We start from the raw sequence: 23,541 nt of genomic DNA, 5'->3' as shown, positions 1-23,541 counted from the left end.
TCAGTGCCAGGAAAAATAGTGGAAACTATTCTAAAGGTCAAAATCGTAGAGCATATAGAAAGACATGGTTTAATGGAACAAATCTGCTTCATGTTTTTGAAGGGGTTAATAAACATGTGGATAAAGGTGAACCGGTAGATGTAGTGTATTTGGATTTTCAGAAGGCGTTTGACAAAGACTCTCATGACAGGCTTCTAAGAAACTTAAAAAGTCAGGGATAGGAGGCGATGTCCTTTCGTGGATTACAAACTGGTTAAAAGACAGGAAACAGAGTAGGATTAAATGGTCAATTTTCTCAGTGGAAAAGAGTAAACAGTGGCATGCCTCAGGGATCTGTACTTGGACCGGTGCTTTTCAATTTATTTATAAAATCTGGAAAGGAATAAGGTGAGCGAGGTTATCAAATTTCCGGTTGATACAAAATTATTCAGAGTAGTTAAATCACAAGCGGATTGTGATACATTACAGGAGGACCTTGCAAGACTGGAAGATTGAGCATCCAAATGGCAGATGAAATTTAATGTGGACAAGTGTAAAGTGTTACATATAGGGAAAAATAACCCTTGCTGTAATTATACGATGTTAGGTTCCATATTAGGAGCTACCACCCAGGAAAGAAATCTAGGGATCATAGTGGATACTACTTTGAAATCATCGGCTCAGTGTGCTGCAGCAGTCAAAAAAGCAAACAGAAAGCAGAGCTGCTTACCTGTAACAGGTGTTCACAGGACAGCAGGATGTTAGTCCTCACATATGGGTGACATCATCAGGATGGAGCCCAATCACAGAACACTTTTGTCAAAGTTTCTAGAACTTTGACTGGCACTTACTGGGCATACCCAGCACAGCACCAACCCTGCATCCAGCAGGGGTCCCCCCTTCAGTCTCGTCTTATAGTAAAAAGTACGTGCGAAAAATAAAATAAGAAAACGTAAACAAACCCAACTCCACAGGGTGTCGGGCGGGTTCCGTGAGGACTAACATCCTGCTGTCCTGTGAGAACACCTGTTTCAGAGAAGCAACTCTGCGCAGTGAGTGTGGAGCACTACCCTGTCATGCAGAATTTTAGTGTAAGGCGGGTAGGTAACTAATGCCTCTTCAGCCAAGCCTTCTCCGAACCCCCTGATATTCACTAGTTCACCCTTACTCTATGCCTGATTGAGGACATTATTCTCTGCTTGTATGATAGTCCCTGATACTCCTAAGCACATTATGCCTTATCTATCTTCTCAATGGTATTATATTTATAATTGCTGTCTGCTCTATCTTTCCAGCTGATTAAGCCTCCAAGTTCTTTCTCCCTGTTGAATGTAACTTTGCCTCTTCCACACCATTTGTTGATTTACGTTAGTTGTCACTACAGTTTTTTTTACCCTGTTCGATGTAAACCGATCCGATATGGTTTTATCTATGAAGGTCGGCATAGAAAAGTGTTAAATAAATAAAATAAATAAAATTCACTAACTCTGCGAGCGGACGTGATCACAGGAAGAAAAACTACTTTCCAGGTGAGATAGCGGAGATCCCAGGAGTGGAGAGGCTCAAACGGAGGTTTCATGAGACGTCCCAAAAACATTAAGGTCCCAAGCACGGGCAGGATGACGCAGTGGAGGTTTTAAATGGAGCAAGCCTTTCATGAAACGTGATACTAAGGATTGCGTTGAAATGAAGACATGCAGACACTGCACTAACATGCACCCCGATAGAGGAAGTTTTTAGGCCTAACTCTGACAGGTGCCAGAGGTAGTCCAGTAACCTCGCAGTGGAACAAATGAAGGGGTCTATGGACATGGAAGTATACCAGACCGTAAACCTCTTCCACTTAGAGCGATAAGACCTTCTCGTTGAAGGCTTTCGTGAAGCCACCAGGACTTGGGATACCGATTCTGAAAAGTTAAAAGGTTGGAGTATTAACCTTACAACAACCAGGCAGTCAGAGACAGAGCTTGGAGGTTGCGGTGACGCAGATACCCTTCGTTCTGAGTGATTAGAAGGGAATCCTTCCCTAGAGGAATGTGTCGTTGTACTGATACGTCCTGGAAGATTGGAAACCACACCTGGTGTGGCCAGTGGGGAGCTATCAGGATCAGTACTCCCTTGTCCTGCCGGAGCTTCACAAGAGTCTTTGAAATGAGAGGAAGTGGAGGGTACACATAAGGGAGACCGCTGGCCCAGGAGAGGGCAAATGCATCTCTTGGTTGCGAGTGGTGACTGCGAATGAGAGAGCAGAAGTTGTCTACCTTGTGGTTGTGGACCGACGCAAAGAGATCTATTCAAGGGTAACCCCAACGTTGGAATATCATGTCCGCAACTGTGGGGTTGAGTTACCACTTCTGTGGATGGAAAGTGCGACTCAGCTTGTCCACCAACACATTGTCCACTCCCGGCAAGTAGGTTGCTTTGAGGCACATCAAGCGGGAAAAGGCCCATGCCCATATCTGTGCAGCTTCCTGACACAGAAGGTAAGAGCCCGTTCCCCCTTGCAACCTGATTGTCAGTTTGAATCAGGGTGGCTTTGTTTGATAGGCAATCCTGAAAGGCCTTGAGGGCATACCTGATCGCCCGTAGCTTCAGGAAATTTATCTGATGTTTGGCTTCCTCTGGAGACCAGGTTCCCTGAATCTGCAGATCGCCTACATGTGCACCCCACCCGAGATTGGATGTGTCTGTTATTAAGATAATTTGAAGATCTGGAGCCTGAAATGGAAGGCCTTGAATGAGATTGGAGTGGTGCATCCACCAGGCTAGTGACAGACGGAGCTGTTTGGTAACCTGGATAATGCTGGACATTGGCTGACAAGCTTGAATCCACTGGCATTTTAAGGTCCACTGCATTACTCTCATGGCTAGGCAAGCCATCGGAGAAACATGCACCAAGAACGTCATGTGACCCAACAGTATGAGGAAGTGACGAGCAGTTGAACATACTTGAGTCTGTAGTTGATTTGCCAGTGATGTTATGGTGAAAGCACAATCCTGGGGAAGAAAGGCTTTCGCCTGTATAGTGTTTAGGTCGGCCCCCTATAAAGGATAGGGTTTGGGATGGAACTATCTTGGATTTGGGATAGTTGATTAGAAACCCTAAGGAGATCAGGGTGTTGATAGTGAGACGCAGGGAGTTTAATGCGGCCTGCTGAGTTGGAGCCCTTATCAACCAACTGTTGAGATAAGGGTAGAGATGTACACCCTGATTCCTGAGGAAGGCTGCGACCACCACCAGGCACTTGGTGAATACTCGTGGAGCAGACGCCAGGCCAAATGGTAGTACACAGCACTGGAAATGACGAGGGCCAACCAGGAATCACAGGTACTTGTGATGAGATGGAGTAATTGAGATATGTGTGTAAGCGTCTTGGAGATCTAGAGAGCATAGCCAATCTCCTCTTTGTAGAAGAGGAAGTAAAGAGCCCAAGGTTACCCGAAGAGATGGGCTCCACCTTAACCAGAGTGGAACCAGACTGCTGGCGCTAACCTTTAAAAAGGAGATAGAGCAGCTTTTAAACTAGAACAAAGGGGAAAGCAGATAGTCGCTCAGCAACGCGTGGTTCGGAGACAGGTATCTTCAAAGGATACTGATACATTAGAATTAGGGCATCCCGACAGTGAGGTTCCAATAATAAGAATAGTCCAAGTGCCTGTAACTAAAAACTCACCTGAGCTAAAAAAATTCTAACTTAGCCCTATCAATTAAAAAGCAGAATGAAAATACAAAACAAAAAACAAACTTTGAAATGTTTGTATGCTAATGCCAGCAGTTTAAGTAGTAAGATGGTAGAATTGGAATGTATAGCAGTGAATGATGACATAGGCTTAATTGGCATCTCAGAGACATGCTGGAAGGAGGACAACCAATGGTACAGTGCTATACCGGGGTACAAATTATATTGCAATGACAAAGAAGAGCACCCGGGAGGCGGTGTGCCGCTTTATGTCCGGAATAGCATAGAGTCCAACAGGATAAACATCCTGCATGAGACTAAATGCACAATTGAATCTTTATGGGTAGAAATCCCTTGTGTGTCTGGGAAGACTATAGTGAAAGGAGTATACTCCCGTCCACCTGGTCAAGATGGTGAGACTGACAGTGAAAAGCTAAGAGAAATTAGGGAAACTAACCAAATTGGTAGTGTGGTAGTAATGGGAGACTTCACTTACCCCAATATTGACTGGTTAAATGTATCATCGGTACATGCTAGAGAGATAAAGTTCCTGGATGGAATAAATGACATTTTTATGGAGCAATTGGTTCAGGAACCAACAAGAGAAGGAGCAATTTTAGATCTAATTCTCATTGGAGAACAGGATTTGGTGTGCGAAGTAACGGTGGTGGGGCCGCTTGGCAATAGTGATCATAATATGATCAAATTTGAATTAATGACTGGAAGGGGGACAGTAAATCCATGGCTCTCATGCTAAACTTTCAAAAGGGAAACTTTGATAAAATGAGAAAGCAAATGTTGCTTACCTGTAACAGGTGTTCTCACAGGACAGCAGGATGTTAGTCTTCACATATGGATGACAACACAGTACGGAGCATAATCACGGAATACTTTTGTCAAAGTTTCATGAACTTTGACTGGCCCCTTCTGGGCATGCCCAGCATGGCACTAACCCTGCAGCCAGCAGGGGTCCCCCTTCAGTCTTGTTTAAAAGCTACAGGCAGTACCGAAAATGAAAATAAGAAAACTTTATGAACCCAACACCGCGGAGTGGCGGGCGGGTTTCGTGAGGACTAACATCCTGCTGTCCTGTGAGAACACCTGTTACAGGTAAGCAACATTTGCTTTCTCACAGGACAAGCAGGATGGTAGCCCTCACATATGGGTGAGTACCGAGCTGAGGATGTCCGAGAAATGCACCAAATGTACCCAGGTGTGCAAGGCACTAGGACTGGGATAAAATTTGGTCAAGGGCATCCTGAACCCTAACGGGCAGGCGGAAGGGTGTTACGTCACGTTGTAAACAGGTTACGAAGGACAGGCTGGCTGAAGATGGAATCTTGTCTTCCGGCTTTGTCCAAGCAATAGTGGGCTGCAAAGGTGTGGAGAGAACTCCAAGTGGCAGACCTACAAATGTCAGGAAGCGGCATCGATCGTAGGTGTGCTACTGAAGTTGCCATGGCCCTCACAGAGTGTGCTTTAACACGGTCTTGAAATGGAATGCCTGCTTGCTGATAGCAAAAGGATATGCAGTACGCCAACCAGGAGGAGAGAGTCTGCTTACCCACAGGCTTCCCTAACTTGTTAGGATGGAAAGAGACAAACAATGAGTGCTTTGCTTTCCCTGTGGGCAGCTGTATGGTCTAGGTAGAACGCTAGAGCCCGTTTACAGTCAAGGGTATGCAGAGCCTGTTCTCCTGGATTGGAATGGGGCCTGGAAAAAAGGTGGGTAGTATGATGGATTGATTTAGATGGAAATCAAAAACTACCTTGGGTAAGAATTTAGGGTGAGTGTTGAGTACTGCCCGGTCCTGCAGAAGTTTAGTGTAAGGTGGATAGGTAACTAGGGCCTATAATTCGCTAACTCTGCAAGCTGAAGTGATTGCCAAAAGGAAAATCACTTTCCATGTGAGATATCGAAGGTCACAGAAGTAAAGAGGCTCGAATGGTGGTTTCATGAGCCGACCCAAAACCAGGTTAAGGTCCCAAGAAGGAGCCCGGAGAACGCAGTGGAGGCTTGAGGTAAAGCAAGCCTTTCAGAAAATGTGTTACAAGAGTTTGTACTGATATAGGAACATCCCCGACACCTTTATGGAAGGCGGCTACCGCACTGACATGCATTCTGATGGAAGAAGTTTTTAGACCTGACTTTGACAAGTGCCAGACATAGTCCAAAAACTTCGTGATTGGACAGGTAAAGGGGTCAAGGAACTGAGAAGAGCACCATGACGTAAACCTGTTCCATTTGTAAGAGTAAGATTTTCTCGTGGAAGGCTTCCGTGAAGCAATCAAGACACGGGAAACTGGTTCAGAAAGGTTAAGTGGCTGAAGGATTAACCTTTCAACATCCATGCCATCAGGAACATGGCTTGAAGATTGGGGTGGCGGAGGCACCCGTTGTTTTGAGTGATCAGAAGCAGGTCTTTTTCCAAAGGAATGTGCCTGCGAACGGAGAGATCCTGAAGTATTGGAAACCACACTTGACGTGGCCAATGAGGTGCTATCAGGATCATGGTTCCCTTGTCTGGATGTAACTTCACGAGAGTCTTTGAGAGAAGAGGAAGTGGAGGGAATGCATAAAGTAGACCGGTTGCCCATGAGTGGGAGAATGCGTCTCTGGATTGAGAGTGTTTGCTGTGAATGAGAGAGCAGAAGTTCTCTCCTTTCCGGTTTTGAGGAGAAGCAAAGAGGTCTATGTGAGGATATCCCCATTGTGGGAAGATGGAGTTCGCTACTGAGGGGTTGAGAGACCACTCGTGCGGCTGAAAGATGCGACTCAGCTTGTCTGCCAACAAATTGTCCACTTCCGGCAAGTAGGTGGCCCTGAGGTACATCTTATGGGAGAGAGCTTCTGCCCATATCTGTGCAGCTTCCTGACACAGAAGGAAGGAGCCCGTGGCTCCCTGTTTGTTGATGTACCACATGGCCACCTGGTTGTCTGTCTGGATCAGGATAACGATTTGAGAGGCAATCCTGAAATGCCCTGAGAGCGTATCTGATTGCTCGAAGCTCCAGGAAATTTATTTGGTGTTTGGCTTCCTCTGGAGACCAAGATCCTTGTGTCTGCAGATTGGCCACATGGGCTCCCCAGCCGATGTTGGAAGCATCAGTGGTGAGAGCTAATTGAGGGTCTGGAGCCTGAAAGGGCAAGCCTTGGAGGAGATTGTTCTAATTTCTCCACCAGGCAAGAGACTGACGGAGCGAGTCGGTTACATGGATAATGGTCAACAGGGGCTGAATACTTTGAGTCAATTGTGACCATAGAGTCCAATGCATGACTCTCATGGCCTAACGGGCCATTGGTGTGACTTGCACTGAGGACACCATGTGTCCCAGGAGAATGAGAAAGTTGCATGCCGTCACGGAGTGCTGAGACTGCAGCCGGTGCGCAAGAGACACGAGAGTGAGAGCTCACTGTCGAGGTAAAAAAGCCTTTGCCTGCAAGGTGTCCAAGTCTGCCCCAATGAACGACAAGGTTTGAGATGGGACAAAAGATGATTTGTCGTAGTTGATGAGAAATCCTAATGAAATTAGAGTGTGTAAGTTTAGATTGAGGGACGACAGAGCAGCTTGCTGAGTGGGAGCCCTGATTAACCAATCGTCTAGATAGGGGTAGACGTGAACACCCTGAGTCCTTAGGAAGGCTGCAAACACTACGAGGCATTTCGTGAAGACTCGTGGCGCAGACTCTAGGCCGAATGGAAGCACTCTGAATTGGTAGAGCTTGGGGCCTACTAGAAACCTCAGGTATTTGCGATGAGATGGAGTTATTGCAATATGAGTGTATGCGTCCTGGAGGTCGAGAGAGCAGACCCAGTCTCCTCTTTGTTGAAGAGGAAGAAGCGAGCCTAAAGGTTACCATCTTGAACTTCTCTCGCTGGAGGTACCTGAGGGCCCGTAGGTCCAGAATTGGACGAACGCCTCCTGATTTTTAGGGGGATTAGAAAGTACCGGGAACAGAATCCTAGGCCGTGCTGAGAGTAGGGTACGGGTTCTATTGCCTTGGACTGGAGGAGGAAGACCTCCTGATCCAGAAGGATGGAGTGATCGGATGTTCTCCACTTCGGTAGAGGTGGGGAATCCAGTGGCACGGAGAGAAAGTTCAGATGGTAACCTTAAGCAATTATCGCCAGTACCCATTGGCTGAGGTGATTGAGTGCCATATGTTGTTGAAGTGGCACAATCGACCTCCCACTGGTATGTGAGGCAATGGAAGCTGGCTGTTGCTCTCTAGGTAGAAGTTAAAAACCTGAAGCAGGATCTGGTTAAGGAGCTGCTTGCTGTTTTTGTTTCCATGTCTGACGAGACTGGGCTTTTTGAAAAGGTCTCGTGGAATGGGATCTGGTTTGTGGTGGGTAGGACTTCTTCGGGCGGAAGAATGACTGAGAGTCCTTTCGGAAGGGCTGTTTTGAAGAGTAGTCAGAAGGTATCAGAGAGAGCTGTCTGAGAGCCTCATGATGGTCCTTAAGTTCCGCCACTGTCCGTTGAATCTGTTCTCCAAACAGATTACCTCCAACACAGGGTAGATCAGATAACCTGTCTTGTACCTCAGGGCGAAGGTCGGAAGACTTGAGCCAGGCCCATCTCCTTGCCGAAATAGCTGCTGCAGATACTCTAGTAGCAGTATCAAAGATTATCATAGGATGATCTGATCTCATGCTTGCCTGCCTCAAACCCTTTGTTTACTAGGGTTTGGAGTTGTTCTTGAAATTGCTGAGGCAGGGAATCTGCTAAATCTTGTATCTGCTTAAAAATGACCCTAATATATTGGGTCATATAGAGCTGATAAGCGGCAATCCGGGAGATGAGCATTGATCCCTGGAAGACAAGGCAACCAATGGCATCTAGAAACTTCTGTTCCTTGCCAGGAGGTAAAGAAGTGTGAGGCTTTGATCTTTTTGCTCTTTTCTGTGAGGATTCTACCACTACAGATTGGTGATCCAATTGAGGTTTTTGAAAACCTGGAGCTGACTGCACCAAATAGGTAATGTCAGCTTTTCTGTGGACTGGAACAATGGAGCCAGGATGTTCTCAGTTCTTCTTGAGGAGATCCAGAAGAACCTGGTGGATGGGATGGAGGTCATTTCCTTTGGAGCATCCAAGAATTGAAGCAACTCCATCCATCTGATGTCTATCATCCTGTTCAGTCTTTAATTGGAAGGGAACCAATTTAGACATTTCCATCACAAAATTTATAAAGGAAAGGTCCTCTGCAGGAGAACGCTTTCTACTTTCAGTGGGTGAAGGTGGTGAAGGCAAATCATCGGTGTCTGGGGAGGAATCATCGGTTCAGGTATCATAGGGATCAGCACCTGTCCCTCTAGGAGCTAGAGGGGGATGGGGAGGTGAGATACCCGAGGGTCCTGGTCTAGGCTCCGAAGGAATCTAAGGAATAATTGGAGGCACCGATGAAGGCATCGAAGGCACCGGCGCTGGCATTGAAGGCATCGATGGATGGCTCGGTGGCGCCGACGGGCATATTGGCACCGATTGTTTGGTGTCGAGGGACATATCGGCATCGATGGCTGAGGCAGAACTCTCGATGGAGGGATGCGGAACGGTGTTTCTCCTCCCGATGAAAAAGTAAGCGGGGAGGGCACCGGAGCCATCGGTGACCCAGGATACATCGGTGGAAAAGTGGCAATGAGCGCTTCCATCCTGGAGAGCAGCAGTGCCAATGCTACTGGAATCAGGTCGGTTCCACAATTGGTACCGGTGTCAGTGCCGGAGGAACCTGGAGTCGTTGCATCGCCTTGTCGATGGCCTCCTGAACCATCTGGTCCAGTTCTTCTCGGAGACCTGGAGCAAGCAGCCATGGCTCCGGAAAGGAAGAAGGAGGCAGAGGCATAGCCGGAGGGACCACTGTTAAAGGCGGAGTCGCGGCTCCCGATCCCCTGTCGGGTGAAGGTTGCCTCAGTGACCCGGTCGCCGAAAAGGTCGGTAACTTTTCTGGACGGGGTTTCTTTGACGGCGGCTCTGACGATGGCGAGGTCTATTATTTCGCTTCCTCGATGGTCCGAGACTTTCAATGTCGATGTTTGTCTCTACGATCCCCTCGGTCCTGAGGAGGAGTAGAGGGTGTCGAAGGCAGAGATGTTGTCGACGCCGAACGGTCACCGGGCGGTGGTCGATGCTGGCGTGAAGTTGACGGAGCCGGTTCTGATGACATCGATGCAATGGACGGAGTCGGGGTTTGAGCACGGAAGAGAAGTTCCATCTTCTCCATTCTGGCCTTGCGACCTTTTGGTGTCATTAGGGCACATCTGGTGCAGGTCAAGACATCGTGCTCTCGTCCAAGACACATTACACAGACTTTATGGGGTCTGTGATGGACATGGCGCAATTACAGTCCGGGCACAGACTGAATCCCGACGCCATGGAAAAAATTGAGCCACAGTACGGTCGACGGCCAGGCCGCGAGGGCCAAACTCGATGGTAATCTACGAAAAACAGGTAAAAACTTACCGGAGTTCCGCGGCTTGAAAAAGTTGAAGGAGGGACCCCTGTGGGGCAAATTAACTTTTAATAATTCCGTGAGGAAAATTCCTGTCAGGAATCTCTGCAGAGCTCCTTAACTGTGAGATTACTGCTGCGCGGAAAAAAGAAGACTGAAGGGGGAACCCTGCTGGCTGCAGGGTTAGTGCCATGCTGGGCATGCCAGTCAAAGTTCTGGAAACTTTGACAAAAGTATTCCGTGATTGGGCTCCATCCTGTGATGTCACCCATATGTGAGGACTACCATCCTGCTTGTCCTGTGAGAAAATGTGTTAGAAAAAAACTGAAAGAAGCAGCTACAAAGGTAAAAAGTGTGCAAGAGGCATGGTCATTGTTAAAAAATACCATCCTAGAAGCACAGTCCAGATCCATTCCACACATTAAAAAAGTTGTAAAGAAGACAAAACGATTACTGGAAGTGAAAGAAGCTATTTTAACCAAAAGATCTTCATTCAAAAATTGGAAGAAGGATCCAACAGAAGAAAATAGGATAATGCATAAGCGTTGGCAAGTTTATTGACAGGCTAAGAAAGAATTTGAAAAGAAGTTGGCCGTAGAGACAAAAACTCACAGTAAAAACTTTTTAAAATATATCCAAAGCAGAAAGCCTGTGAGGGAGTCAGTTGGACCGTTAGATGATCGAGGGGTTAAAGGGGCACTTAGAGAAGATAAGCCATCGCGGAAAGATTAAATGCTTTCTTTGCTTTGGTGTTTATTGAAGAGAATGTTGGGGAGGTACCCGTACTGGAGAAGGTTTTCATAGGTAATGATTAAGATGGTGAACCTAGAAGATGTGATAGACCTGCTTGAGAAACTGAAGAGTAGTAAATCACCTGGACTGGATGGTATACACTCCAGAGTTCTGAAGGAACTCAAAAATGAAATTTCAGACCTATTAGTAAAGATTTGTAACCTATCATTAAAATCATCCATTGTACCTGAAGACAGGAGGATAACTAATATAACCCCAATATTTAAAAAGGGCTCCAGGGGTGATCCAGGAAACTACAGACCGGTTAGCCTGACTTCAGTCTCAGGAAAAATAGTGGAAAGTGTTCTAAACATCAAAATCACAGAACATATAGAAAGACATGGTTTAATGGAACAAAGTCAGCATGGCTTTACCCAAGAAAAGTCTTGCCTCACAAATCTGCTTCACTATTTTGAAGGCGTTAATAAACATGTGGAAAAAGGTGAACCGGTAGATGTAGTGTACTTGGATTTTCAGAAGGCATTTGACAAAGTTCCTCATGAGAGGCTTCTAGGAAAAGTAAAAAGTCATGGGCTAGGTGGCGATGTCCTTTCGTGGATTACAAACTGGCTAAAAGACAGGAAACAGAGAGTAGGATTAAATGGACAGTTATCAGTGGAAGGGAGTGGGCAGTGGAATGCTTCAGGGATCTGTACTGGAAGTCTTACTTTTCAATATATTTATAAATGATCTGGAAAGAAATACGAGTGAGTATAATCAAATTTGCAGATGATACAAAATTGTTCAGAGTTGTTAAATCACAAGCAGATTGTGATAAATTGTGAGACTGGAAAATTGGGCATCGAAATGGCAGATGAAATTTAATGTGGATAAGTGCAAGGTGATGCATATAGGGAAAAATAACCCATACTATAGTTACACAATGTTAGGTTCCATATTAGATGCTACTACCCAAGAAAGAGATCTAGGCGTCATAATGGATAACATTGAAATTGTCGGTTCAGTGTGCTGCGGCAGTCACAAAAGCAAACAATGTTGGGAATTATTAAAAAGGGAATGGTGAATAAAACGGAAAATGTCATAATGCCTCTGTATCGCTCCATGGTGAGACTGCACCTTGAATACTGTGTACAATTCTGGTCGCCGCATCTCAAAAAAAGATATAATTGCAATGGAGAAGGTGCAGAGAAGGGCGACCAAAATAAGGGGAATGGAACAGCTCCCCTATGAGGAAAGACTAAAGAGGTTAGGACTTTTCAGCTTGAAGAAGAGACTGCTGAAGGGAGATATGATAGAGATGTTTAAAATCATGAGAGGTCTAGAACGGGTAGATGTGAATCGGTTAGTTACTCTTTCAGATAATAGAAGGATTAGGGGGCACTCCATGAAGTTAGCATGTGGCACATTTAAAACTAATCGGAGAAAGTTCTTTTTCACTCAACGCACAATTAAACTCTGGAATTTGTTGCCAGAGGATTTTATTATTTATTTATTTTATTTAGAAATTGTATATACAGACAGTCGTTGTGAACATCTCATCGGTTAACAGAGAACAGAATGCAGCAACAGGCTTTACAATGAACTAGTAACTTACACATGTGAAACAGATACTTCAGTGTAAAGGGACTAATAGCTAAATAGGGGGAAAAGGGAGTATATACAGGGAACGTAACCAGCTTATACAGGGGGAATGGGAGGCAAATACAAGGGGAGAGGGGAGCAAAAGCATTTAATTAGCTTATACAGAGAACATAACAGGCTTATACAGAGGGTATAAAAAGCTTATGCAGAGGAAATAACAAGCTTGTGCAGGGAACATATAAGCAAGCTTATACAGCAAACTTAGGGTTGGATTTTAAAACCCCTGCGCGCCGGCGCGCCTATTTTGCATAGGCCGCCGGCACGCGCAGAGCCCCGGGACGAGCGTAAGTCCCGGGGCTTCCTGTCGGGGGCGGGGCGTTTAGGGGGCGGGGCGCGGCATTTCGGGGGCGGCGACGTGGGCGTGGTTTCAGTCCGGGGGCGTTCCAGGGGCGTTGCCGCGGCCTCCAGAACAGCCCCTGGGACCGGGGCAGCCGGCGGACGCGAGCAAAGTTAAGGGGGGGGGGTGTGGGTTAGGTAGGGGAAGGGAGGGAACAGGCAGTGCGCGCTGGGCTCGGCGCACGCAGGTTGCACAAATGTGCACCCCCTTGCGCGCGCCGACCCCGGATTTTATAAGATACGCGCGTATCTTATAAAATCCAGCGTACTTTTGTTCGTGCCTGCTGCGCGAACAAAAGTACGCGCTCGCGCAAGTATTTAAAATCTGCCCCTTAAGGTTTAATGGGCAAACGGATAGCCTGATACAAAATTTACAAATATAAGAAGGCAAGTGGAAGATGTGAAAAATAATTAATATAAGAAGTAGCTTAAGATCTAAAGAATAATTAATATAAGAAATAGCTTAAGTACATTACAATTAAAGTCTGGAATCACATAAAACGTGTATCGCTTAAGGTATGAGAGGAGAGGTTGTCTGTAATATCGTTGAGGAAGACAAGAAGACAAATGTGAGGACAGGAGAATAGGAGTCTATATTAGGAGAGGAGAGATATTGTCTATAGATCCCAAAGGATGTGGTTAGTGCAGTTAGTATAGCTGGGTTTAAAAAAGTTGGATAAGTTCTTGGAGGAGAAGTCCATTACCTGCTATTAAGTTGACTTAGAAAATAGCCACTGCTATTACTAGCAACGGTAACATGGAATAGACTTAGTTTTTGGGTACTTGCCAGGTTCTTATGGCCTGGATTGGCTATTGTTGGAAACAGGATGCTGGGCTTGATGGACCCTTGGTCTGACCCAGTATGGCATGTTTTCTTATGAGATCAAAGTGTGCCAGGAGGATAGAGGGACAGCAGTGGATGCCCGCTATGCGGCCCCATAAATACCACTGAATTCATGGAGAAGAGAGGAACCTGAACACAATATCAGGTTACCTGTGGGCTCGGGCCATTCAGCCCAGGCCCACAAACACCGGCAGCTATAAGCCCTGTAATGGAGTCTACAGGAAACTCCCTCAGACCACTTATGGGACCAGCCACAGCTATCTGGCCCAATCCTCCTTAAGTCCCAACCCAGCAAGGGATTCTGGGTCCAGGGACGATCCCTTCAGCCTAGCATAAGACAAAAAGGACCAGAAGGGTTATGAAGGCCCTGGGGAGCAGGCAGGAAGCCAGCCTATGCTAAAACTGCTATGTGTGATGTCTCTGTGCTACCTAACTTTTAAACAGGTCGATACTCTAAGGCTGCGGTAGAAAGAGTGCGGCAGTGCCTGGCGCACCCTCGTTCCCCGCACGCACAGTTCTCTTCACCTACCGCTCGATACTCTCTTCTAATTGCATGCAAATGCATGCCGCGTCTGCGAAGTGTTAGGGAAGCGTTAGGCCTGCGCAACCCATTTTACGGTATAGAGCGCCTATACAGTAACCTGGGTGCTCGGGCCTAACGCTTCACGGCCACGCTGGTATCTGTCATTTCAAATGTCATTTGAAATGACAGATACCAGGAAGTCGGGATTGCCGTCCCCTCTCCCCTCCTCCCGAAGCAAAAAAAAAAGTGAAAAAAAATGTTGCGAGAGAGAGAGGGGAGAGGACGGCAATCCTACGCTCGGCGACTTACTTTTGCAGCCCCCCTCTGGACATCGTGGCTTGCCCCGTGCCAGTTCCCCTTCCCCTCCTCCCGAAGCAGGGCGCGAAAAGCGACTTACTTTTGCAGCCCCCTCCGGACATCGGACGACCTCTCCTGCCTCCAGCTGCTCGCGAAGAAGGACGCCTGCACGGCCGCTGAAGACGTGACGTCACGACGTTTGGCGTCACGGCATGTGACGTCACGTCTTCAGCGGCTGTGCAGGCGTCCATCTTCGCGAGCAGCAGGAGAGGTCGTCCGATGTCTGGAAGGTGCTACAAAAGGTGAGTCGCTTCGCCGCTTTACACTGCCAGTCCCTTCTTCCCTTCTCCCGGAGCAAGGCTGCTTTTCGCGCCCTGCTTCGGGAGGAGGGGAGGGGGAACTGGCACGGGGGAAGCAACGATGTCCGGAGGAGGGGGACTGCAAAAGTAAGTCGCCGAGCGTAGGATTGCCGTCCTCTCCTCTCTCTCTCTCTCGCAACTTTTTTTCACTTTTTTTTTTTCTTCGGGAGGAGGGGGGAGGACTGGGGCTGCCCCGGAGGCCAGCATCCATGGACGCGGCCAGGGCAGGTGAGAGGGGGCTGGGGGAAAGCTTGCCGCCTACCCTTACCTCTGCCTCTAACACAGGGGTAGGGGTAGGCGGTAAGTTAGCAGGTTAAACGCGGGGCAAAATGGCAGCGATAGTCGGGGCGCGCGTTACAGTATCGGAGGGGAATAGCTAATTCCTTCATAATACAGCTAATTCGTTCATTTACATATCATATACATGCTGCTGCGGAAAGGGTTATGCGTCTGTTTTAAGAAGCGCTAAGGACGTGTGAAACTGGAGACTGTATCGCTGGATCGCCTTACGCGTCCGAATTGTGTGCTCCCAGCACGTTACAGACGGGAAATCTTCAACCGCACGTTACAGTATCGACCTGAAAGTGAGCTGCATCATTTATTTGTTTTGCTTTGCATTTAATTTGTTCACTGTAAATAAATTGCAAAAAAAGAAAGCCAGAGTCTGCCTCATTTCTCCTGGCTTTTCCAAGTTACCAAATATGGTGGTGATAGTGGGATCTCCTACCTAAGCGGGAAGCACAGGCAGGAGCCCACAGCCGCACCAGGAGGGGGGAAAAAAAACCCTACAGAGGGGTTTTTTTTTTCCTCTTTTTCCTGGGACCTCCCAGTTCCACTCACCTAGGTGAAGCTACAACAGGCCAAGGGGGGAGCCTGCCTGTACAGCCAGGGTTCAAGCAGTGTGTCAGGTCTGGACAGGCCAGGTTTTTTTTTTTTTGGGGGGGGTTCCCCCTCTCCTTCCCCAGGGAGGTACTTAGTTTGGAGGCAGCTCAGAAAGCAGGGAAGATGGAGCAAGTGATCCAGGTCCTACTGCAAGGCAGCAGCAACTACAGAATGCCCTGCAAACCCAAACTGACCAGCAGTAGGCGCTGCGAGGACAACCTATGCAGCAAAACAGTGCTGACTCAGGTAGCACACAGGCCGTACAGACTACTGTGACCAGGCCACCTTCCTTGTCGCCAGTAGTATTTAAGATGGCTCCAAGAGAAGACCAGATTATTTCCTGAAGAATTTTGAACAGACCCCTCAACTGGCAGACTGGCCAGAAGATAGTTGGATGACCTATCTTGGGAGCCTACTCACCAGGAGTAGTCAAGAAGTCTTCCAAACTGCCAATCCAGAAGAGAGTGTCACATAGCAAGAAGTCAAAGCAGCCATTTTAGAGAAAGAGCAGGACTTACCCCAGAAGCCTTCTGAAAGCGATTTTGTCAACCAGAGGAGAACCCGTGGAACCTTTTACAGAGACTTAAGGATGTTGCTTGGAAATGGCTGCGCCCAGAAAGGAAGACTGGTGTGGAGGTAGCCAACTCAGTTTTGTTGGACCAACTCCTAAATGGCCTAGAACACCCTATGTGGTAGTGGCTGTGCAGACATCCGAATCTTATGGTAGAGATGGTGTTGGACATGGCAGAGGCTTATTACCAAGCTCAGGGCCATGGGCTCAGGAGAGACTATCAGACCCAGGTAGAGAACGCAGGAGTCTTAAGGATAGGAGACCCCGACAGCTGGTGGATCCAGACAGGCTGGACTTTTCTCAACCGTAAAAACCTACGGGACTGCCATGTTTCAGATGTGGCGAGAGAGGCCATTTTATTTGGGGCTGTCCCCATAGGGAAAGTGAGCCAATGGATGTTAATGCTGTGGCCCCTCACTTTTGTAATTTTGAGGATCTCCCCAGCCGGGCAGTCTCTACTTTTGTGGTTGAAGTTCAGCTAGATGGCATTCCTACCCCGGCATCGGTGGACTCTAGGAGTGTAAAAATGCTCATTCGAAGAGAATTAATGAAGCGGCTACAGATAGACTACGATAGAGTTGTGATGCTGGCATGCATCCATGGAGACCAATAAAAATATCCAACAAGCCAGGTACAACTAAAGACCTCGGTCAGCAAAGATAGAATAAGAGTGGGAGTTTTCTCTTGGCCACCCTACAATGGGACTGCCCAAACTTTAAGAACCTGTAGAGCAGCTCACAATGGATTTGTGTAGCCAAAGCAATGAAGAATTGATATTTCTAGAACTCTTTCACTTAGAAGACCCTGACCTGTACCATAATGACAAACTCCTAAGTCCAGGGGCAATACCAACAGGACAAATATAGTTATGCTGCTAATTCAGAAGCAATGGGGAGGAAGGATGAGTCCTTTAAGTGGGCCTGGGAGCATATACAGAGGATTGACAAAGCCAGCCACTGGGTGGGCAAGTTACAGACCCTGCTCCTGCTTATTATGTAATGAAAGGGGACCTACTTTACTGAGTTATAGGACATATGGTGGAGGAAAAGACCCAAGAGAAAATTTTGGCACAGCTCTATTGGCCAGGCCTACATAAACAGGTCCAACAGTATTGCTGTCCCTGCCCTACCTGCCAACTCACAAAGCCTGCCTGCATACAGGCCCATAGCTGAGACCACTTTTGAAGGGTGGGGCATGGACCTTATAGGGACATTAGATAGATCTACTCAAAGAAATAAGTACATCTTCATCATTCTTGACTATGCCATAAGATATCCGAATGTTGTATTGCTACGGAATATGAAAACCCCAATGGAGGCGACCGCCCTAATAGAGGTATTTTCACGATTTCGGCTTTCCAAGGAGATAAGGGAACCCCATTTGTTTCCAAGGTAATGAAAGAGCTCTGCACCTTGCTCAAGGTAAAAACTCTGCATACTTTGGTTTAACACCCGCAGATTGATGGCCTTTACAGAGCTTCAAACAGACACTCAAACAAATGTTGAGGAAATTTATGGATGAAGATGGCAAAAATTGGGATGCATTGCTATCCTATGTGCTATTCACAATCCACAAAGTGCCAGAGAACTCAATGGAGTTTCCCCTTTTGAGTTTTCAGATGTGATGAGTCAGACAAACTGAATGAAATCACTGTGAACCTGGAAGATGTAGTAGGCCAGATTGACAAACTAAAGTGTAGCAAATCACCTGGACCAGATGGTATGCATCCTAGGGTACTGAAGGAACTCAAAAATGAAACTTCTGATCTATTAGTTAAAATTTGTAATCTATCATTAAAATCATCCATTGTACCTGAAGACTGAAGGGTGGCCAAGGTAACCCCAATATTTAAAAAAGGCTCCAGGGGAGATCTGGGTAACTATAGATCAGTGAGCCTAAATTCAGTGCCGGGAAAAATAGTGGAAACTATTCTCAAGATCAAAATCGTAGAGCATATAGAAAGACATGATTTAATGTAACACAGTCAACATGGATTTACCCAAGGGAAGTCTTGCCTAACAAATCTGCTTCATTTCATTGAAGGGGTCAATAAACATGTGGATAAAGGTGAACCGGTAGATGATGTGTATTTGGATTTTCAGAAGGTGTTTTACAAAGTCCCTCATGAGAGTCATGGGATAGGAGGCGATGTCCTTTCGTGGATTACAAACTGGTTAAAAGACAGGAAACAGAGTAGGATTAAATGGTCAATTTTCTCAGTGGAAAAGGGTAAACAGTGGAGTGCCTCAGGGATCTGTACTTGGACCGGTGCTTTTCAATATTTATTTTATTTATTTAATACTTTTTTATACATTCATGATAAAATCATATCATACATCGGTTTACATGGAACAGGGGTAAAATAATAACAAAAAGCAAAGGAAGCAACAGTTACATTGAACAGGGGAAATGGAACCAGGGAGAGGAAGAAGAAGCTAGAAGTGGAGAGATAACTAGATAACTATAACAAAGTGATTACACCGTGTGAAATAGCGTAAGCTGAGTAGACAGACTTAGTATGTGATCTGTGGCATAGATTAATGTAGGCCTAGGTTGGGTGAAAGGCTTGTTGAAACAGTCAGTTTTTGAGTTTTTTCTTAAATGTCAGACAAGATTCCTGTCTGAGATCAGGTGGGATTGCATTCCAAATGGCTGGTCCCACTGTTGAAAAGGCCCTTTCTCTGGTGGATGTCAGATGGGTGGATTTTGTGGCATGGGGCGAGTAGGGATCCTTTGTAGGCTTCTCTGATGGGTCTTGAGGAGGTGTGACGTCTGAGAGGATATTGTAGGTCGATGGGGACCTGCTGGTGAGATGGCTTTATGAATGATGGTAAGGGATTTGTGAAGGATTCTGAAACTTATTGGAAGCCAATGTAAATCTTTGAGGATGGGTGTGATATGTTCTTTTCTGTTGGTGTTTGTCAAGATTCTCACGGCCAAATGGACCCTTCTCTCCAGTGGCGTTCCGAGGATCTCCAGTGGCCAATGCATTTGTGTACCTTTCCAGTGCCCTCCTTGCCCTCTCTGCCTGCTATCCTTCTTGTACTAATGCTTAAGGTCACAGAAAATCAGTGACTTTTCTAGACAAAAACATTTGGGGGGGGGGGGGGGGGGGAAGCCAAAGTAACATTTCCACACATCACAACCACCTCCTTAGCATAGGCTCCTGCCTTAAAATTGGCTAAAAAAAAAAAAAAAAAAAAAAAAAAAGACTCAATAAAAGTCTCAAGGATCTTCTGTGTAATTTTTAAAAAGCTGGCCAGTTTCATCCTTTTAGTAAAGATATTAAATCTGATAGTCTCATTCAACTAATTCTATATGTCTATGAAAGTGAAGTCTGGAATTTCTACAGGAAGGGACACAATATCAATGTAACTCCTGCACCTCCAATTCTGTAACACTGTGCATTCACAGAAATTCCCCTAACAATGAAGCAAGGATATTTCCCTTGCAACTCATACAAAAAAATATTTTCAAATTCTAGTATCACCTCACAGTAACAGCAGCACAAAACCCCACAAAAAAACAGACACTCAAAATCCATTCTGAAAGGTTGAGTTTAATTAAGCCTAACTTGATTGAAGTATCCCTTTTGTCGGGCCAACTCTACAGGATGATAAGCTTGATACTGTATAAAACTATATAATTCAGACCTATCTGGAGTTGGAGCCCTCTTTAGCATGTTCGCTGGGGGGGGGGGGGGGGGGGGGGGGTGTCCTGAAACAGTTACATATAGAAGAAAAAGGAATGGACATAGATTGTCTTTATGTGCACACAGGGCTGAGTTAATGGTAAAACTACTGTTGCACAGCTATAGATGTCCCCTTTTCTTCCACAGAATATGTGCATCTTCATCACAGTTATGCTCGAGGGGTTGCAGGAGGTGGGTTCATACCTGCACATATGGTGGGAGTGCCTTATGTTCACTCTCTCTGGATGTGGGTAGGAAGGTTTGTGAGTCAGATATTAGATAGTCAGCTGACTTACCCCAGCATTATGTTTACTGAGATTCTGGGACAATTAGCTTATAGGCAAATCCAAGAAGTTATTGACTCAACATTACTACATGAGACCCTAAGACAGCTCTCTCTGATGCCTATAGATTTTCTATAGCTACTAAGATGAAGTCTGTGCCCAGGCTAGAGGATTGGCGTGGCCAGGTGCATTCCAAAGCCCTGATTGAAATATTGACTTTCATGCTGTGAGACAATATGAAACATTTTGGGATCTGTATTGGAAGTTTTATAATTCTGAGTGTAACCCATGCCTGGTTTGATTATTAAATAATGGAGCAATTCCCCTGTATGTTGCTAATTTTGTGTATTGTTTGGCAAGTTAAACAGAAAGTTAAAACAAATAAATAAGAAATCTACCAAGTACTAATTCAGAGGGGGGGGGGGGGGAGGGAAAGAGAGAGAACACATCAATGCAGTAGCTCAGACCCCCCCCCCAAAAAAAAAAGCGTAAACAGCTCATGAGGCAGCATGCACATGGAAACTCTCGTGCATGCTCAGTAGAAAGGTCTGTTTGGCACCATCAGATGTCGTCGCCCATGTGTCATGGCTAATCCAGCTCTGCAACACTAACTACAGAATTCCTACTAGCAAACATCTAAACCCATCCTGCATTCCAGCATTCTATATACCACACAAAGGAGTAAAGGGCATGGGAGTGAACATCACTGTGCAAGTTAAAGCATACTTCATTCTTGCTACCTTTAAACCATTAGAGATTACACTGCCAGTGCAGATACTGCATGTGAATGGAGGGGGGACCCCAAGTTACAAGTTCACTGGGAGCAGTTCAGTCAGAGGACCTCATTACTTACTATTGCTTTCATCTCCATATTTATAAATGCATCCTGGGGTTGATGGAGTCAGTGCAGAAAAGGAAGCAGGAACAATATCCAATATTCTCTGATGATAAGAGAGTCTATGAAATGAAGACAATTACAACAGTTCAATTATGAGTAAAGCACAGATTGAGGGGGGACTTCTGGTTCTTGCAGGCCACCAAGGAGTTGGGTTTTCAGCATACCTCTAAAGAATACGCAGGAAACATATCCATACAACTGAGGTAATGTGGCAGTGTGCATGTAAATATCTCTCATACATATTCATTTAAGGATATCCTGAAACTCTGTCTGTGGCCACAAAAAAAACGAAATAGCCCACCACATTCTAGAGCAGTGATTCCCAACCTTTTCAAAACTAAGGCAACCTACATTAATAAAATGATGTGTGGTACACCAACATCTGCAGGACAGGCAATGCAGACATGGAGAGAATTTATATGGCCAAAAGAAGAGCTATAGAAACACTATATGCTCCCCACTTTCTCTTCCAAATTTTAACACAATGGATGAGAGGAGGCAGAAACATATGAACATTATGTTGGACCAGCTCCTTCTATATACAAGTGCAAGTTAAGGAAAAAGTCAGTGTAGTGCACACAGCAGGCTCAGTTACCTTGGCTGCCAAAGCTTCTTCACTAATGCTGCTCCCAACATTCAAAGTAAGTCATATCCAGTGCTCAGTGCACACATGCCCCATCTCACTTAGCCTGGAGATAGGACAGATGCGGAACAGCTCAAAAGAGGTGGCTCAGGATAGGAATGATGAAGAGATGCTATATGCAATGCGTATGCTGAAAAAAGCAGGGCCCAGCTATTGTGCCCTGCATGACACCCATTAATTATCATACCAGGGCTCATGCTATAGCTAGGTAGAGGCATGAATGATTACACATGTTCTCAGAAAGGAGCGTCTACATATTTAAGACTACTGCTGATGACACTTGTTGTTGGGAGGTGCTGGCTTGCATCTGAGCATCAGACAGTGGTGACTTTTCCAAGATACACTTGATCAGGTCTGAAAGCACATTGGTTTGAAACACTAATCTAGAGCATGGGTTCTCTTCCTTTGTGAAGTGAGTGGCTTTTCAAATACAATAAATCTCAGGTTTCTGAGTTAAATCATGGTTTTATGGTGAGGGGATGTTCAATTATAGTTAGCATGGAGCTCTTTGGTTGGAGACAGAAGAGGTTGAACAAGCATTTGACAATACTATGGAAATGTCATGTATACATGACTTTGGTGCAGTAACTCATCTTAATACTCTTCTTGAATATATGCATCACATAGCCCATTTCAGCAGACTTTAGTCTTTGTGTGTACTGAAAATCTGGCAGATAATGACAGCAAAACTTATAAGCATATGCTCCTCTTTAAATGGTAGCTTATAATTTAATGTAGTGTAACTATCCACCATCCTGGAAAAGTGTGCACTGGTACAGTGTGTGCTGACACAGCAATTCAAGTGATCTCAAGGAGTCCTTCTTGATGTTGGGAGTCACTTTTCAGCACAACAGTTCCTGCTTGACCAAATAGAAAATCGCTTACCTCATGCATTTTTCTAAAACTTCTCTTACAAATTTTGGTTTGGGCTTATCAAGGTCCTGAGTAACACAATCTGACCTGTCAAGAATGAATAATTATGTTCAATAGTTTAAAAGAAAAAAGACCAAACTTGCACCTACAACTGTCATATTATTATAAAATACACACTACTTAAAATGCCAACATCTAGTAAGTAAGAAGGATTGGCTAAGGTAATCATAAGCAGCATCTTCCTATAACACCCCCTGGATATTTCATTTAACATTAACAGTGTAGTGCGTGCAAAATTGTTAAGTATGTTTCTGTAAAATGTAATTATGGGGCAGTACAAATACACTTACCAGTCTTCCCAGCTCCAGCGGAACTGAAAGTTACTCAGGTGGTGGGAGAACCAATTAATTAACCTTTGAGGGGAAAATACAGGTTAAAGAAAAGTTAAACACACACCAATATCTTACCTAACACCAAATAATAAACCTGTCTGAAAATCTGTAAACAGATAAGAATATGTCCATAACATGCAGAATTCAAATTACAAAATTACCAGGGGGTTGGTTCAATTTTTCACGCATGAATGATCAGATGGCTATCCTTTACAAATGTGCTCCTTGACAAGTTAGATTTCTACTCTACTTTGTGCTCAGATCTTAAACATCACAAGAACTGTTTTTTATTAAAGTGAGCTAAGAGGAGGAAGGAAAACTTAGGTAATTGTAAATGAAGGTTTAAGATGCTATAGCCCTGTAGCAGTTGCTTCCGATTAAGCTGGAAACCCGAAGAAGCAAAAGGAAACTGCCATGCCAAAGAAAAATATGTTAATGAGC

At 45.5% G+C, this 23,541-nt stretch overlaps 1 protein-coding gene across 3 annotated transcripts in view; it reads right to left on the bottom strand.

The window, feature by feature from the left end:
• Positions 1–23,541, bottom strand: part of NCBP1 (nuclear cap binding protein subunit 1) — a 437,475-nt gene that overhangs the window by 122,257 nt on the left and 291,677 nt on the right. For all 3 annotated transcript variants that reach the window (XM_029603603.1, XM_029603613.1, XM_029603623.1), the window contains 3 exons: positions 23,059–23,121; positions 22,721–22,795; positions 21,148–21,251 (listed from right to left, as the gene is read on the bottom strand). In XM_029603603.1, the coding sequence (XP_029459463.1) occupies positions 21,148–21,251; positions 22,721–22,795; positions 23,059–23,121 (242 nt within the window). The remainder of the gene's footprint in view (positions 1–21,147; positions 21,252–22,720; positions 22,796–23,058; positions 23,122–23,541) is intronic.

The sequence above is a fragment of the Rhinatrema bivittatum genome, chromosome 1 (genome assembly GCF_901001135.1).
Source record: "Rhinatrema bivittatum chromosome 1, aRhiBiv1.1, whole genome shotgun sequence".
Taxonomy (NCBI): Eukaryota; Metazoa; Chordata; class Amphibia; order Gymnophiona; family Rhinatrematidae; genus Rhinatrema; species Rhinatrema bivittatum.
Note: the sequence above shows the minus strand (reverse complement) of the source record. Positions and strands in the feature narration are given on the sequence as shown.